The sequence below is a fragment of the Pelodiscus sinensis genome, chromosome 1, assembly GCF_049634645.1.
Source record: "Pelodiscus sinensis isolate JC-2024 chromosome 1, ASM4963464v1, whole genome shotgun sequence".
Classification (NCBI taxonomy): domain Eukaryota; kingdom Metazoa; phylum Chordata; order Testudines; family Trionychidae; genus Pelodiscus; species Pelodiscus sinensis.
Genome location: NC_134711.1, coordinates 235150485 through 235168881, shown reverse-complemented (window position 1 = coordinate 235168881; position 18397 = coordinate 235150485). Strand labels below are relative to the sequence as shown.

At 40.5% G+C, this 18397-nt stretch overlaps 1 protein-coding gene across 5 annotated transcripts in view; it reads right to left on the bottom strand.

Moving 5' to 3' along the window:
* GCC2 (GRIP and coiled-coil domain containing 2) overlaps positions 1-18397 on the bottom strand; it is a 55639-nt gene that overhangs the window by 28767 nt on the left and 8475 nt on the right. For all 5 annotated transcript variants that reach the window (XM_075917908.1, XM_006114555.4, XM_006114553.4 and 2 more), the window contains exons 4-12: positions 15641-15708; positions 14409-14513; positions 8768-11206; positions 7607-7676; positions 6209-6309; positions 6021-6119; positions 4388-4507; positions 1201-1365; positions 707-811 (exon numbers count right to left, since the gene is read on the bottom strand). In XM_075917908.1, the coding sequence (XP_075774023.1) occupies positions 707-811; positions 1201-1365; positions 4388-4507; positions 6021-6119; positions 6209-6309; positions 7607-7676; positions 8768-11206; positions 14409-14513; positions 15641-15708 (3272 nt within the window). The remainder of the gene's footprint in view (positions 1-706; positions 812-1200; positions 1366-4387; positions 4508-6020; positions 6120-6208; positions 6310-7606; positions 7677-8767; positions 11207-14408; positions 14514-15640; positions 15709-18397) is intronic.

The window sequence follows — 18397 nt, the reverse complement described above, 5'->3', positions numbered from 1 at the left end:
CCTCAGTCCACTCCTATACCATACCTCCCACCCAGACTCCCTTCCTTACCCTACTTCTGTGCCCTACATCCCAGCCAGATTTCCACCTCAGCCCACTCCTGCGCCCAACCTCCTGACCAGACCCCCACCCCTGCTCCTGCACTCTACCTTCCAGCCAGACCCACTCCCCTCTTGCTGCTGCACTCATTTTGTCATCATGGGTGGTTGGTTGGTGGTTCCTGAAAAGATGTGTGCTAAGAAGGCTGAGCCACAGATCAAAAAGTTTGAGAACCACTCGTCTATGGCCATATACGCAACAGAAGAAAACTTACCCATCTGTATTCTAAATTTAATTTGTTTGAATCAAAATAAGGAAACAATTTAAAATATTATAGACCTGTCTAGCATGTCCGGATAAGCACTCTAAAGGAATCTGGTTCTGGAAAAACAAGTGTAGCCTTGTGATTAAGGCACAGGAATGGAACTCAGAAGATCTGGATTCAATTTCTACTTCCATTCAGCCTTTTTTTATGTGCCCTGGGCTAGCAGCAGTTTCTCTATGCCTCAGTTCCCCATCTATAAAATGGGATAAGTTTCCTTATCTCTTACTTGGAATTTCAGCTCTTGGAGTGGGGGTGTTCTATCATGTGTACAGCAGAAATCACAGGGGGGTTGCAATCACACTTGGGTCCTCTGAGCATACTGTATATAGAAACAGTTACCCTACCCGCCTGGCCAGCTCTAGCTCTTGCATTGTTTTCTGAAGTTGTTTCTTTTCTTTCTGATGTTGCAGCTGAAGCTCTTCAAGCTCTCTTACAGCACTGCTGTGATCCTGAAAATTAGTTTAAATGCTTTTCAGTTACATAACTTGAGTTCAAGAATGTTTGTTCATGATACATGTCACAAAATTCAGGTTAGAAAGGTTAACACCGTTTTTGAAAAAAGTCTATCTTCCAAATTAAAGCCCAGATGAATTATAAAATGAATGTAACATCCATATAAGGCTGCATCCTACTATTACTACTGATGGTGACAAACCTCTCAAGATTAAAAGGCTCAGCTAGGCAACAGAATGCGATGCTGCATCTAATCAATAAAGGGAGCAAAACCAAGCTAGTTAAAATATTAAAGATCCCACCATTTTTTAAGAAGCCATTCCTTCAATTCATTCAGAGAACAGCATATGCTTCATTTTTTATGGTCCCACAACATTGCTTTTACCTTTATCTTTTGCTCTTTTAGAAGTGTTTCAGCTTCCAGTTCTTTGTCGACTTTTGATTTGGCTTTTTGCATTTCTAATATCTGGGCTTCTAGCAGTTTAGTATTAGACTGGAGAGTTTCAATACGAGCCACAAGGTCTTCATTGGCAGAGGACAGTTGGTCTTGCTAGAATGTTAGTAACAAGATGAAAGTGGGTGTTAATATTCTTCAAACTCTTGCAGGAGGAGATGTCAACTGTGTGTTTTTTTAATTGTTGTAAGCATTTTGCAGCTGCTCTTTTCTAAGAGCTCACATACCACAGTTGCTGACAAATAGGCTTAAATTTCAACTTTCTTCAGATTTGGGCCCTGATCCTTTGTAAATTATTTCTGTAGATGCATAAACATGACCGGACAGACCAATATCCATATGAATGTTTAAAGCCAGAATCAGAAATAGTCTGATTTAAAAATGTGGATTCCTACAACATAATTTTGAAACTATAATACAGTAAACTTCTGATAATCCAGCACCTTTAGGACCCAGGGGATGCCGGATTATCAGATATGCCGGAGTACCGGAAGGGGGGCTATGAGGGGTGGGGTGGTGGGGATTTGGCAGGGAACTGCACAGCCTGGGAGAGGGTGGCACTGTGGGACCAACCTGGCAGCACCCCAGCTTCTCTGCCCCCAGCTTCCCCAAGTCAGACGCTGGTCAGTTTCAGCAGCAGCTGACTTGGGGAAGCCAGGGGCAGAGAAGCTGGGGTGCTTCCGGGTTGGTCCCGCAGCGCTGCTCAGGTGAGGGGTGGTGCTACGGGACCAACCTGGCAGCACCCCAGCTGCTCTGCTCCCGGCTTCTCCAAGTCAGCCACTGGTAAGTTTCAGCAGCAGCGGACTTGGGGAAGCTGGGGGCAGAGCAGTGCCAATTGTCTGGCTGGCCAGAGCACTTCCGGGTTCCAGTTGGTGCTGGACTATCAGGAGTGCCAGACCACTGGATGCCAGACAATTGGAGTTTTACTGTACATCCCTGTTGTAGTTTTCTTAGAAGCCAGGGGGAGACCAGTGGGTAAGCTTGGAAAACTATTTACTAGCTCTTTAGGAACAGAAATAGGAACTCAGCTACCCCTCTGAAATCTTTAGGAACAGCATGCCAGCCAGAGTGGTATGCACAGCTGCTTCCCTTGGCTCAAATACAGCTGCCTTGGTCCTGAGCAGATGTTAATGGCATGAACCCCAACACCAAAGTTGTTATTTCATTTCCCCAAAATGTTGCCAATGTGTCTGTTTTAAGTGGCATAAAGCTAAGGCACAGGTACACAGTCTGTCCTGATCTGCAATTCAAGTCTAGACATTGACAGGGCTTGTTTTGAACTAAGGATGTGAAGGTTTAACCAGTAATATCACCCTAAACAGGTAATGCTTACCAGTTAAGGTCAACTGGTGGGGCTGGAGCAGCTCCCTCCCTGCCATGAACAGAGAGTTGCTCCAGCCGTACAGGGGCCTACCACAAACAGGGCTGTTCTAGTGCAGCCCCTGCCTGCAATGGACTCGAGTGCCCCAGAAGCAGCTCCTGCTGACAGTGGCAGGGGGCAGGCATTGTCATCTCAGCCCCCTGGGGGTGCACCCGTGGTGTCCCAGTCCCAGCTTCGGCGGCCCAGGGCACCACTGGCCACATGAGGCAGGCAGATGGCTCCATTCCATACCCCTATCCCAGCCATGTTGGGGTGGCTGAGGCAGAACAAGCATTTAACCAGTTACACGCTAAAATTTTAGACGCTGAACCAGTTAACTATTTAAACGCTTTTTAATATCCCTATTTTGAACCACCAACATTTTCACCAATGGTCTCACTGTCCCTCCCTTGTTGTATAAATCTAGAATTAAGGATGAAGGCACGAAATACAAAATTATCAAATAGCTAAATTATTAGTCACATTTAGTTCATGAAACATTTCATATCAATTTGAAAAAATTCACCTGATAGATAAGCAGTATAATGTATTCAAGAGTGAGATTGGGGGCAAAAAAGAAGATTTTAAATTCTCATAAGAGTATTTCAACCAATCAACGATTGGATTTAGGCCATCAAATGACCCACTCAGTTTTCAGATATTTTGGGTGTTGACGGGACACGTTTTGCCTCTCTCCTCAGTATAGTAAACTTCCAATAATCCGGCACCTTTAGGATTATCAGATATGCCGGACTATCAGAAGGGCAGGCTATGAGGGGTCTGGGGTGGGGTGCGGGGGATGCCACCCCAGACCCCTCATAGCCCCCCCTTCCGATAGTCCGGCTCTGCCCCAGGCATCCCTGATTCAGCTGCTGCTGGTCAGTTTCAGCAGCGGCTGAATCGGGGATGCCTGCAGCAGAGCAGCTGGAGTGCTACCTGGTTGGTCCAGTAGCGCCGACCCTTGGAGCGGCAAGACCAACCCGGCAGCACCCCAGCTGCTCTTGGGGACGCCTGGGGCAGAGCATCTGGGGTGCTGCTGGGTTGGTCCCACAGCGCCGCTCCTCGGCGCTACTGGACCAACACAGCAGCACCCCAGCTTCTCTGCCCCAGGTATCCCCAAGTCAGCTGCTGCTGATACTGACCAGCGGCTGACTCCAGGAAGCCCGAGGCAGAGCTGCTCTGCCCCGGGCTTCCTGGAGTCAGCCGCTGGTCAGTTTCATCAGCGGCTGAATCAGGACGCCTAGGGCAGAGCAGCTGGGAGGCTGCCGGGTTGGTCCCACAGCGCGGAGGAGCGGCGCTACCGGACTCCACTACCCATTAGATAAAAGGACTTAAATCTGTATGACTGCTGACAGCATTGTGCATTTGCTCTTCTCTGAGAGCCTGCTCAAACTCACATTACTACAGTTGTTGACAAAAGGGCTCAAATTTCTTCAGATTTGGGCCCTGACCAGTAATGCCAAACAGGCCCCTAGATGCTTGCAGTTCTGAGAGAAATCTATATATTTCTATAATGTCGCTAGTCTCATTTATTTTTTTTCCAAATCCAAACAAACACTCTAAACATTAGGATATCTACTTACTAATACAAATATTAGTTTATTTGCTTGGCACATATTCAAAAATTCAGATGGAATCACAAAAATATTTACAGGGATAATTTAGGTAAATGTGGGTCTATCACATTGAATTGGGACTTAAAATCAGTTACTTCATATCTGTCATACAAAATATTTGCTCAGTCACAGCATAAGCTACCTGCTGCATTGAAGTCTGTAGTTGTCTTGTAAGGTCATCCATCTGGTGTTCAAGATTACTTGATCGGTCTTTTTCCAAATCCAGCTGTTCAGCTTGCTTGTCATATTCCAGCAAAAGATTCTTGAAACATACATAAAGCACTTTAATTTTTGTTAAATACATGGAAGCTGTGATGTGCTTATAACATGGGTGTTTGGACATTCTTATTATTGTTCAGTACTTGATGTTTCTTATTATGACATCAGAAGTACCACAGGTGAATTAAAGTTGTAATTCCATTCTAGGTTCAAGTGAAAACTCTTTCAAGTTTTCCTCTCTAGGTTTAAATCATTCATTTCACAGATTTTCTGTACTTTGATGAAGTGAGGGGGCCTGATTTACATATAGAATATGCTTCATATGTTACAAAATACATTTTGATTTTTAAGATTACATTATTTCCAGCCCTTAAAAAAAAAGAAGGCATATTAGTAAAGGACTTTTTGGCAATGGGGGCTGAATTATTTTGCTTTTGGAACCTTATCTTTTTATACTTCTTAAATTGACAATTTATCTGCATTAACAAGTGTTATTTTTCATTTAGATTCTTATATTGTTCTTTGTCTAAACTTAATACCAACATTCAAATTAAACTTTGAAATTCACACTTGAATTAAAGTAATGGGGGGAGGAGGAGGAAATCCCCAACTTTGATATTGGTACTGATTTGTGGGAAACAGTTTTTACACAACTCTGGCTTCACAAGGCAGCAGCCTTTTCTATTGATTTATATTTTTCCACCAGAAAAATAATTTATTTAAAATTAAAAGAACTGAGGAATGGCAGAAGTTCACTGAAAATCTAAAATGTGGTATATATAGTTCTCTCTTACCTCAGACGCTACAGGTAATTTTGAGAACACTGTTTGTATTTTAAGGACAGTATTCCTCAGTATCACTTGTTTCCCTGCTTGACCACTCTGGTCATGCCAACCAAATAGAATGAGTCAGTGGCACTAAAGCAATGAGCATATTAACAAAAATCTATTTCTGAGTATGTAATCTTACAACCTCACAACTGCACTGAGGCTTAGGCCAATATTTTAAAAGTATGGTTAGATTTATTAATCTATTTTTAAACCAAATATACGTGCAAAGGTGAATTGCTTATAACACAAATAAGTTACGCAATTTTTTAAAGTCAGTTTTGGCCAGCATGGACTATTTCCACATGAAAGGATGAATGATTCTAAAGCTGAGCCCATAAAGACAGGTATTATTACACAAAACTCTTGCAATTGAAATTATGAGCACAACTATCATTTTAATTGTTCTAGTGCCCCAACATACACAGTTCATGTGAATAACAAATTTAATAAAACAACTATAATATTTGCTAGTAGATGCTATGTATAAATTCAAGGATTACTTCATCCAGGTTAGATATGGCAATTGTTGAACAATGAACAGCAACAATGTACAATAGTTTAGGATAGGAAGCAAAGAGCACTGTAGCTACAGAGGGAAATTAGGTAGGGTGACTTATGCAAGTAGCAAGTCATGGACACATCAAACTAGCATCAGGCTGGAAAATGCCATGTCTAAATAATAGTTTCTGATAAATGAAGCATTTTTGAAAATATAGTACCTCTTACCTTATAGCTTTCTGCTCCATGGATGATGTCCCTCACAGAAGACGACAGATGATCTCTCTCTGACCGTACCAACTCTAATTCTTCTCGCAAAGACTGCACCTTATTACAAAAGCAATATGTAACAGTTTGATTACAACAGAACCGTTCAGTGCCAGAAAGCTCTTCAATATGAGGTCTAAATAAGTTACCTCTTTTCTACTGGAATCTAATTCTTTCCTTGCTTTCACAGCAATGACTTTAACTTTATTTAACTTCTCTTCTCTCTCTGCAGATTCCTTTTCCAGACATACTAACACAAAAAACAGAAACTAATTCATTTACACCATGGAATGAAGTCAAATACAAACTAATATTGACATGAATTTGAAAACATTAGCAAAATAAAAACGTATATGCACCCATTGCTACTGAAAAAAAACAAAACAAAACAGGAAGACATTTAAAACATTTAAGCTTTTGAAGACCTGGTTTGAGAGCTAAGATTCCCAGCAACACACAAAACTATAATAGTGAACACTTTCCATTGTTCCAGAGAGTACCATTAGCAAACTTTGGTTTGTTTTTGGTTTTCTTTAGGATTTTGAAACTCAAAAAAAGCATTGGTCAGTTATATGTTGTAAGAATGCAAGTGGTGGTGGGAGGTTCTTGTCAGAGAGGTGGGAGGTTTTATTTCCTCTCTTTCCCGAGGAGCTCTGGGGAGTTGTCCCATCCATAAACTATTGTCCCTTTAAATAAAAACAAATAAAAACACACAAAAATAAACCCCCAAAACACCTTGCTATCATTTTCCTATACAAGGAGAAGTGCATGAGATCCTCTCTGTAACAAGTAAGTACTTATTGAACTGCATTGGTTGTGTAGGGACCAAAATTGGGAGAGCAATCAAACCCAGGGTTATGGTGCAGAAAAATATTTTCTATTTCACAAAACCAGCAACCATACTATTTTTAATGCTTTTTTTTAAATGCAAAAGTGACTAGGTTTATTAGTATTATGATGCTGGCCACTAATCTGTACTGTCATCTTGTTTTTTAAATGAAAAAGACACTGAACTATCAAGAACAGCTGACAGACAAAAACCATTTCTGAGAAAACACATCAGATTAAAATATTCCATGAGGAATCTATTGTCTTACTATATTACCAATCATCTTGGTAAAATTCAATGGTTTTGCCTACATCTAGTGCTAATTTTCTTAGTTCAGAAGGCTTACTGTTCTCTCTCAAAGAAAGCTATATTGCTCAGTGGCCAACAGTTATATTGCTATAAAGGTATATTGCTCAACAGTTACCAATTGAAAATATTAAAGATTATTCGATCTTCCCCTCCACATGGCAGTCGTCATTAATTGGTATCAATTGTACAGCTCCAGCTGTGCACTGATGTCTACCTTAAAATAAAAACTATTTATCTGTTAGGGTAACAGACTATTGGCATATTTTGAACCCTTACAGGACACCAGGAAGTCATTTGCTTATTTGTACTGTATTTCCCATTGTGTAGGGTTAAAAATGAAATAATGAATTAAAAGTCACAACGAATTAAATGTAAAAAATAAATAAATAAAATAAAATAAGAAAAGCACCAATTTTTTCTTGTAGTTCTGCTACTGAAGATTGTTGGTCATTTTGAACTGAAGACTTCTCCATGAAATTCTGTGATATAAAACAAAGATAAAGGAATATTACAAACCTTTTTGTATCTGCTATTTCCTTACATGTCACAATCAGAAACTGATTAATATATATTAAACTTAAGGCCAGAATCTGGGCTATTTCTATATGAACGAGAAACATGATTTATGCACAATTTTATATATCTTGTTAATTTACAAAGATGCTTAAAAGTAAGGGCAGGGAATTCACCCTCATAGCAATTGCTTTCCATCCTGCCCTATTAAGAACAAGAAAGGACAGACCATGAAGTTCTGGCCAACTACTATTTCTCAAACATTATCAGGCACTAACAATGCTCTCATGTGAGGAAGATCGAGCAAACTTAGCATAAGCAGAACAGGGCAGATAACTGATCTAACACCAACTAAGTTTTGCTTATTTAACTTGTAGATATATAAATGTTAAGAGATGGAAGAAATTAGGTCATCTATACATTAAATGAAGAGTAATTCATGGGGTACTGGTAGGAAAGGGAGAAGACATTTTACATAACTAAACTTTTAATTATCAAGTTAACTTTTAGGGCATGTCTAGACTACAGGCTTTTGTCGACAGAAGTTTTGTTGACAGATACTGTCGACTAAGCTTCTGTTGACAAAGAGTGTCTAGACTACATCCAGTTCTGTTGACAAAACAAGCTGCTTTGTCGACATGACAGTGTAGACACAAAGGACAGTGTAGATGCAATAACGCCTTTTGTCGACAGAAGGCATTATTCCTCGTAGAATGAGGTTTACAGTCGTCGACAAAACTGCTGAGTTCTGTCGACGTTATGTCGACAGAACTCAGCGGCAGTGTAGACGCAGGTATAGTTTTGTCGACAAAAGTCCACTTTTGTCGACAAAACCCTGTAGTCTAGACACACCCTTAGTGTTGTCTTTTTGGTGAAGACAAACTCTCAATTAGAAATACTTATTAGAGAAACAAAACAAATCAATTAATGGGGGGAGGGGCGAAGGAATGGAGAAATAACTTTTCTGAAATGAATCGTGAAATAATGTGAAAATCCTTTTTAAACTTTCATTAAATCTTGGAAATTTAGTCTGTATACTGAAATAACAAAAATCAACCTTTAGAGAAGTCAATTCAGCTTTCACAGTTCTAAGTTCAGTCTCTCTCTGTTCTAGACTTAGTTTTAGGTTTTCTTGCTCTTCTGTAGAAGATCCACTCTGTTGCTCATGCGTTTGGGTTTCATTCCTTACTTTTTCATTGGCACTCTTCATCTCTTGGATCTCTAATGTCAATGTTTTTTTTTCTGACAAAGCTACTTCTATTTTTTCTGTTAAGAGACTCTTTTCTTTTTCAAGGTTGTCCAACAAAGATCTGAGCTCTGCACATTGAACTAAATTTTCTTCCTGAAGTCTCTCGACCTTCTGTTGTAAATTAAGAATGTGTTCATCATTCTGCAAAGTAAGGCTCTGTTTTTCTTCTTTCATTTTTGCCAAGGATTCATTTGCAACCTGCAGTAAATTAATAGCATCATGTTCCTTCTCATCATCTGAAAGTCTGGACCCTATTTGCTCAAGCAAATGGTACAGCTGGGTTTTGACAAGTAATGCATGTGCTTGTTTGTTTTCAAGAAACATAGCCAACTGGTCTTTTTCCTCAACAGCACTTTGTAATTTATTTTTTAAACTTTGAGCTTGCTCTTTAAACATTAGACAGTCTTCCTTTTCAGAGATAACCTTTTCCAGATCACTACTTATTTTGTCTTTTTCTTTACTGATTTTCTCATTTTCTTTATGAAGAGTATTTGCTTGAGATAACAGATTATTTCTATCAAGCAAGAGAGCTTTCATTTGTTCCTCTAATTGCACTAACTTTTCGTTATTCTCATCCTTCTCTTTTAAAGTTTCTTTTAGTGTCTCTGTTAAATCCTCTACATTTTTTTTCAGTTCACTGTTGCTCTGGTTAACAAATTCTGCTTGTTGCAGAAGTTCCAGAACCTTTTCTTGTTCTTTTTTACACATTTCTTGGAGATTTTCTACCTCTTCAGCAGAGCATTTCAATTCATTTAGGAGACCGTCTTTTTGAGATGCAAAACTAGTCACTTTTTCTTCCAGTTCTTTTACCATGGCCTCTTTTTGATAGAGAGAGATCTCCATTGCTTCATTCTTCTCCTGAAAGGTGACTATTTCATGCTTAAGTTCTTCTATCTCAGCTTGCTTAGATGATAATTTTTCTGCTTCTTCCTGAAGACGATTCATCGTTTCAAGAAGAACATCCTTTTCATTGAAAGCAGCTCTGAGTTTCTGCTGCAGCTCACTGACATCAGAAGCTTGCTGTTGCTTCATCGATTCAAACTCCTGACTTATCTTCCCAGCGGATTCCCCCAATTCAGTTTGTAGAGTTTCCAGCGTTTCCCTCACACTCTCATAATTGAACACTGCTTCTTCCTTCTCCTGTATCAGCCTTTGACACTGTTCCTTCAGATCCTCCATTTCATAAACCAACGCCATATTTTCTTTTTCTGAACTTGACAATAAAGTCTGATGTTGTTCAGAAATCTGTCTCTCTTGTTGTTCTCTCAGATTTTGAACTTCTAGGTTATGCTTTTTTATGGTGATTTCATATTGGTGCCTAGCTGCTTGGAGTTCTGATTTTAGTTTTTCAATTATACAACCATGATCTTCTTTAGCAAGTTGCAGTTCATTAATTTTAAATTCCAAGTCTTCCCGCTCATGAAAATACTCATCCTTTGCATGCTGGATTTCCTCTTCCAGTTTTAATTTAACATTATTCATATAGGTTAATTCATCTTTTAATATACTATGTTGAGATTCCAGTTCTTTTAAAATATGTTCCAAGTGTTTGACCTTTTCTTCCATTTTTTGGTCTATGTAAGTTTCACCTTGTACATATGTACCATCTGTCTGGTTTTCTTTATTTTCATTTACAGATTCTCTTAGCTGTTCCAGTTCATGTTCATATTTCTCATTACTAGCATATAGTTCACCCTTCATATTTTCTTTTATCAAGTGCTGCTCTGTTATGTCTGGCTGTTGCTGATTTATCTGATTTCTCTCCTCTTCAGATTCTTTTGAAGAGTTTTCCAGTTGATGCATTAATTCTGACACCCCTTCCTGCTGTGTACCCTTTAGTTGTATAAGCTCTTCATGCAAATTATTGATTACACTACAGTAATGTTGAGAATTATTTTTGATAATTTCTTGCAGATTTTCAATTTCTTTGTTTTTATCTTGACTGATAACTTCCAATTGTTTATTCAGGCATAACATCTGTTCCTCATACACATGTTTCATTTGCTGGACCTCTTCTTGGAGTCTTTTAGTTTCCTCTTGTTGACTACTATGAAGTTCAAGCTGTTCTGCAAGTCCCATTTGTTTCTTCACTTCTTCCTGTAGTTCTTTCTGCAGTTGTGTTAAGTCTTCATTGTATTTGGTCTGTGCTTTTATTATTTCATTCTTAAATCCTTCAATATCTTTCAAGTGGTCAATGCTTGATTGTTCCAACTGCTTCTGCAGTTCTTCTGTCTTGATTACAGCACCCTAAAACAAACATATGTCAATAAATATGTAGAAACAAACAAACTGAAAGTAGATGAAAACCCAGTATATGCCTTCCCCAACTGAAAACAGGTAACAAAATAATTCATCTGTACAATAAATGCCATTTTAAAACATGCTAACGTGGAATTTAGATATTAGTTACCAAACTTGTTACATTTTACAATCTAATAATGTATCAAGTAATTCAGATAGCTGCAAATGTGGATATTGTGATCTCTAAACTGAAAAATGTATGACCAATGAAATCAGGGAAGAGTTTGGAATAAACAAGTCCTTGATGTTGATTAATGTACCAGAGATGGATGCCATTAAGTTTTGTGGCCTAAGAAAAAAATACTTTAAAATCCTACATTATTTGGAACAAGGAAATGACATTTGAGGATTGAATTTAAAATTGGACAAATAATGTACAGGAAAATTAGGGGAGATAAAGGGCATAGTAGGTAGGGCAGAATGTGTGGTTAAAAGACAAAATGTAATAATGGTGGAAGATACAAAGAGAAGTGGAAAGGAAAGTTTTACGATTATAATAGTTATTAGATATTTTCTTTGGTAAGGGCTGACTGATGTTGGTGGACAGATTAACAGACTTCTAGTTCAAAAAGTATCATCACGGTCATCTGGTTTGCCCTCCTGCACATCATTGGCCACAGAACCTCACCCACCGACTTGTAACACACCCTAACCTCTGGCTGAGCTACTGAAGTCCTCAAACCATGGTTTAAAGATTTCAAGTTTCAGAGAATTTACCTTTTACACTGGTTTAAACCTTCAAGTGACCCATATCCCATGCTACAGAAGAAGATGAAATCCCTTAAGAGTCTCTGCTAATCCGATTCAAGGGAAAATTCCTTCCCAACACCAAAATATGGTAGTCAGTTGGAACTGAGCATTTTAGTAGGTCCTACTAGCCAGACACCTTCAAAGAATTCTCTGTAGTAAATCTCCCCATCTACTACTCCATCATTGGCTACTGGAGACATTTTCTACTAGTAGTGAAGTAGTCAGTGATTGGCTACATGCCACTGTAGGCAGTCACATCACTCCAACCCCTCCATAAATTTATAAAGCTCAATCTTGCAGCCTTTTTTCTTTTGGGGGGTGGGAGGGCCTCTACTGCTCCCCTTGGAAAGCTATTGTAGAACTTTACTCATCTGATGATTAGAAACATTCATCTAATTTTAAGCCTAAACTTGTTGATCATCCCTAAGCTTCCACTGAACACTGACAAATACATAGCTGAAATCAGTTTGGCATTAGAATTCCAACAGTGTGTTTAGTGTGTAAATGTTATTGAATGCTTGTGAGTTGCTGTAAGCATTAATCTCACTTGTAACATGTACATCTCATATGGTAAGATAATATTTAAGGAGCTACACTGCAAGCCTTTGTAACTGTGTAAATCACCAAACAGAAGAAAGACCTTAGCAACAGGTTGAACCTCCATGGTTTGGCACCCTTGGGCATGTTTGGTCTTGAACCAGGGAATTTGCCAGACCAGAGGAGGTCAATGCTGATCCCTCTGATGCCACTGGCTGTAGGGCTCCTCTCTGGTGGCAGAAGAGGGGCTGGCATTGACTGAGGGGGACTTAGGAGGACTCTTGGGGGAAAAAGTAGGGTGGCTGAGGCCCACCACATTTGGGGCCAAGAACGCACGAGTGTGGAAGCGCACCAAGCCTGGCATCTGCAGGCTCCACTCCTGGCCCCCACAGCAGCCAGCCTGCCTCTTCCCCTGAGCATCCCCTCTCCATCCCTGCTCCTTCCTGAACTTGAATGCCACAAGTGAGCTATTTGCTATGCTCCAAAAACTCTGGGAGGGTGGGGGAGGAATTAAGTAGTGCAGGACCTAGACTTTCCCTGAGCGCTCCCGCATAGGAGCACCCATTGGGGATGCTGAACCACAGATGTTGAGGGATAAGGAGAGTCCAGATTATAGAGGTCCAACCTGTAGAAATGCTGGTCTCCAACAAAAGGGGTTGTCCTGCCTAACAAGGAAGGTCCATCAACATCACAAAATCTGGAGTGAGATATTAATGGGGACAAAAGATTTTGTTGTTTGCTCTCCCCCACTCCCCAGGAAGTAGAGTTTTGGAAACTAAAAGCAGAAATGCGGAGGAGGGAATTAAAAACCCCTAACAAGGAGGAACTATAACTCAGTGATGCTTGGATTCTGGAGGCAGGGTTTCTAGATATAAACAAGGGATCTCCAGCTGCTTAGCCTGAGTTAGGTTTATAGGTCATAGAAGCTTCTCCAATAATCATGCTCTGTATTATCTCATGAAACTTAGGATTGTACCTCATTTGTGTATGTATGTTTAACTGTTTTAACCTTATAAATAATTATTATTTCCTTTTCCTATTAAGGAAGTTGTATGCAATTTATTATAGGACTGGGTACATGTGAGGTCTTCGGTGCGAGATCTACGATGCAACCAACCTGCAGGAAGTGACTGGTCTTTAGGGACTGGAAGTAACTTGACTGCTGTTGTGATTCATGTATAAGGGACTATCTATCACAAGGAGGCTTGCCTATGTGATGAGGAAGACTAGAGTACCCAAGGGGACTGTTATTGTTCTTTGTAAACTATGCACTTGGGCAGCAGCCCAGGAGAGATTAATTCATCTGATTGGCAAAGTGCCCACAGCCACCCAGAGCCGGCAGCATGTATTTCTACTGGTGGTGCATAACCGCACATGCTGCAGTGCACATAAAATTTATTTTGCATATGGAAACATTTACAGGGAAGACTGCTGTCTATGACTCCATATTTAGGCTGTTGTAATGCCTGCTATAGACATTTATGCTTGAGAATTAATAGTTGAAATCTAACTACAGAAACCAAGGCTAGAGAGATTTATGCACTGGTTCTAAGCAGTCTGACTTGAGGTTTGCTCATGTTCCTGAGTCACGGCAGGACACCTTGACAATGACCATTTAGTCTGCATATAACCCATTTGTTTTAAGACTTGTAAAGAGATATAATAATTTTGGAAAAGTATTCATTTCGATTATAATTAAATATACATGAACTATATGAGTATTATGCACTAACAAACACAAAAGAATGAGAAAAAAGATATTACAAAGTGAACCACACAATCATAATTATTAAACTATGAAACAAAAATATAATGGACTAGAAATGTTTTTAGCAAAATATGTTATTGCTCATTTCACTACCTCTGCTTCTTGTTTCCTTTTAGCATTTTCTTTTTTGAGTGCTATGCACTGTTGCTGGATCTCTGCTTTTTCCAGAAGAACAACATCCAACCTCTCTGTGAGAACCTAATTAGGAAAGAGCAAGAAGACTATTGGAAAAAAGTGAAAATGCAAAATTCTCAGCAACCTTTGCGAGGCATTGCTACAGAGTTCAGACACTGGCCTTGATATGTTTTGCTTACCATTCAATTAAAAAAAAACCAATCTCATTACAAGAATTACCTTCAGTCCACAGAGAGAAGACAGAGAATAGTGACAGCTATATTGCTAACAAAACACCTCTCACAGTTAACCATTGAGCGGAATGAATTTGCTGTACTAGAAATCTGGTTTCCTACCTATTATTTATATCTTCAGAGGAAAAAACTGTGTGTAAATAATTGTTTTAAACATCAAACTATTTTTAAACAATCCAAATCTTGTTTCAAGAGTTTATATGTGCTAACACTAACTTTCATCTGAGTAACTACTTAAGTTACTTCACTTTCAGCAAGACTGATTTTAGTAGATGATGCATCTACGTGCCAGTTAAAATCTAAAAATATTTGAAAAGAGCATTTATTGTGATAAATTCATAAAATAAAAAGTAATTTTAATGGTTGGACCGAGTAAGGCTGCTACATCATTTCTTTATAGCAGCAGTGCAAATGTTCATCATCATGAGCTGAACTACGCTCCTATAAAAAAAAAAATTAAGAAAAGAGGATTGGTATTTTACTAGTAATTTTTAATAAAATTGACACAAAAATTAAATATTTCCATATATGATCCTAAAGATACATGGAAGAAAGAAAGTGCTTTCATTGATGAGGACTGGTCCCAGAGGGTGCATCTATACTGCATTTTTACCTTGAAATAGCTTATTTAGAAATTTGGAGCTGTCTACACAGTGCCAAATTTCAAAATAGAGCACTATTCCGAAATGGCCCTTAATGTTCATGGAACAAGGTTTACAGGGACACTGGAATAGTGCACCAGTTATTTTGAAAGATATTTCGAAAAGACGAGTGAGCTGTCAAGACACGGAAAACGCTATTTCAGGCTACCAGAAGTATCCCAAAATAGCACCGCTGTCTAGATGCACCCAGATAGTCTGAGTAAAACAGTTTGCTATTCAGTAAACACCACCACTAGAGAGATTCACATGGCAATGTATTATGTATAGTACTTCAAAAACAATTATACATGCCTACCTGAACAATATCATCAGCTCCTCCAGTGCCTGGTTTTGATTTGAGTTCATTAATCTCTTTTTCCAATTCTAGAATAAAAAAAATAAGTTCTCCGTAATCAGTTAGACATTTCATAGAGCAGCTTCTAACTTAGAAGAGAACGTGTCACTTTATGAGATTATAAATATAATAAATATATTGCAATAGTATAGTAATGACATCAGATTTAAAAGTTTGAAAACGCCAACTCAGCTTACGTTAAGAATTTCCTGAAATATTAGTATTCAAAAGTCACACTCATCAGAACTTACACTAGGCTGACACTTGGAATATAAAAATGTAGTGTTGGCCTCAAATAAATGGGTTAAAAGCTGTGAAGCACTCAGAGCAAAACAATATTTAGTGCTATCTCAACCTGTGATGGGGTATACCAGAGTCTCTGAGGCTCCAGAAAAGAACAGTGGATAAGGTCAGCCAAGCTTTCTAGAATGGCTGTGTGGGACACAGCCAACCAGAGTGTCCCTATCAGAGCCCAACAGACTAGTATAAAAATCGCTGCATGGCCAGCATGAAGACTGGAGGAATGTGGCTGGCTGAGGGAGCTACAGAAACTTGGAAGGAGCAGAGCTGGCAAATATGGAAGAGGGGGAATAAGAAGGAGCTCTGGGTTGGTTGCTGGGACTTCATCAGGACAAGGTCTTTATGTAAGGATGAAGGCACAGCTTAGATAAAGTGACATGGCAGATGACTGCTATCTACAGAGTCGCTGTGCTGGGATCTGGAGCAGTGGTGGTTTGGGCCCTCCTATATCCATTAAGCTCTAGTAAGTGGCTTGGGCTTTGACACACTGAAAGGGAACTGAATACTTTAGTGGCCAACAGGAGACCTGGGGCCTGAAACGTCCAGAGAGGGTGAAGACATTGCCTTCAGTGGAAGATCTGAAGTACAACTCGATACCAGGGCTGAGACCACTGATAGACTAGTAGACTAATTAAGAACCTAAACCCAAGGAAGGCTACAGGGAGAGAAAGTGCAGGCCCACACACCCTCAACCAGGGGGCGATCACGAGAGGTATGTGCACACCATCACAGTGTCATCTTCAAGCTCTTTTCTAAATCAGACAATCTTTCCTACTCTAAATTAACTCAAAATTATCTTGGCCATCTTTTACTATTTATTTTCAAAGAAGCAACAATGAGTAATTATACGATTGCTAAGTTATTTAAAACTAGCAGACTTATCAGGCTTTGCCTGGGCCCTTCAGTGCAGGGCCTTGGGGAGCTGGAGAGGGTGCAGAAGGCAGTGGGCCAAGGGCATGTTTTCCCAGAAAGGCCCTCTCCCCCGCCTGCTGCCTCAACCTGCCTGGGGCCTGTTCTCTCCCCTCCCTCTGGCACTGTGGCCAGGAGTGGGGGGAAGGGGAGGGGTAGAAAAGGGTTTCGGGTAGGTGGGCTACTTACTGGTGTTCTGGCAGGCAGGATGGCAGAGCTCCAGACCTGCTGGCCACTCCCGTGGTGGTACAGCTGCTCCCAATCATCCCTCTGTAGTACAGCTCTCTCCTGCTGGCTCACTGCCCTCTGTGGGCATTCTCATATCGCATCCTCATAGCAGCCCTTCCCTTTGCATGTAATGGAAATCTGTCCCTTTCTCAGACAGATTCTAAAATATGTCTACCTGTTTTAGAGTGTGTCTGTCTGCACATCCGTTTGTTCAAGAACTCCTCCTATACAGTCAGGGGTGGATATAGGGCAGGGCGAACGGGGCGGCCGCCCCGGGCCCCGCGCTTCAGAAAGCCCCGTGCATGTGCGGTGGCATCGCTGCGCATGCGCCGTGGCAAAGGGAGGGCCCCGCGGAATTACGCTGCCCGGCGCCCCGCAAAACTGTCATCTGCCCCTGCATACAGTAACAGGTAGGGCCACCAAGTTTGGTATGCAGCTTCCTCTTTTCCTACCTTATAGCAAGGTCAGGATTTGGGAAAGTTTGCCATAACATGTAAAGGGAGGGTTCTGAGGGACATAGTATAAGAATGGCCCCTGGGGGGCAGCGAGCACAGAAAAGAGCTATCCAGTAGCATCCGCCAGAGGGAAGCCATATCACCAAGGAAGTAGTCAGCAGCGCTGGGGCTCCATCATCTTGCCTGTCAGCACAGAGGTAATTAGTTCCCAAACACGCCTCCGCCCCGCAACCCTTGGCCACAGCATTGGGGGGGGGGGGGGGAGGAGAAGGGGACGGGAAGAGCACAGGACTCAGGCAACGACAGATAAGTCTGCATGTGTGTGTGTGTGTGTGTGAATAATATTATAATATACCACACACACACACAAACAACAACGCCATAACATGGTTGCATTATATAATTTTACATATGTAAAATCATATTATTTGGCTTGGAGTTTCCACCTCCCTCCACCAACATCAAAACATGTTACTATACAGGAGGCCCCCGAGATGCAACCGCCCGAGTTGCGACCCCTCGCACTTACAACCATTTTTGTAAGTGCGGAAGGGGCTGGAAACCCCTGATTTATGTCCTCAGTCCCCATTCACAATGGCGCACAGCGCCTACCGTAAATGCGGGTTTGAGTTACGACGCCTCCCGACTTGCAATGCTTCCTCCAGAACCAATCGTGGTGCAAGTCTGGGGCCTCCTGTATACTATGACAAAAAAAGCAAACATTCTAGCAAATATGGGGAGCAGACACTCCATGAAAGGCCCCACATCAAGATGCAGTTCAATTATTCTTTTAAGCAAGTTTTCTCCCATCACGCTCCTTCTTGCT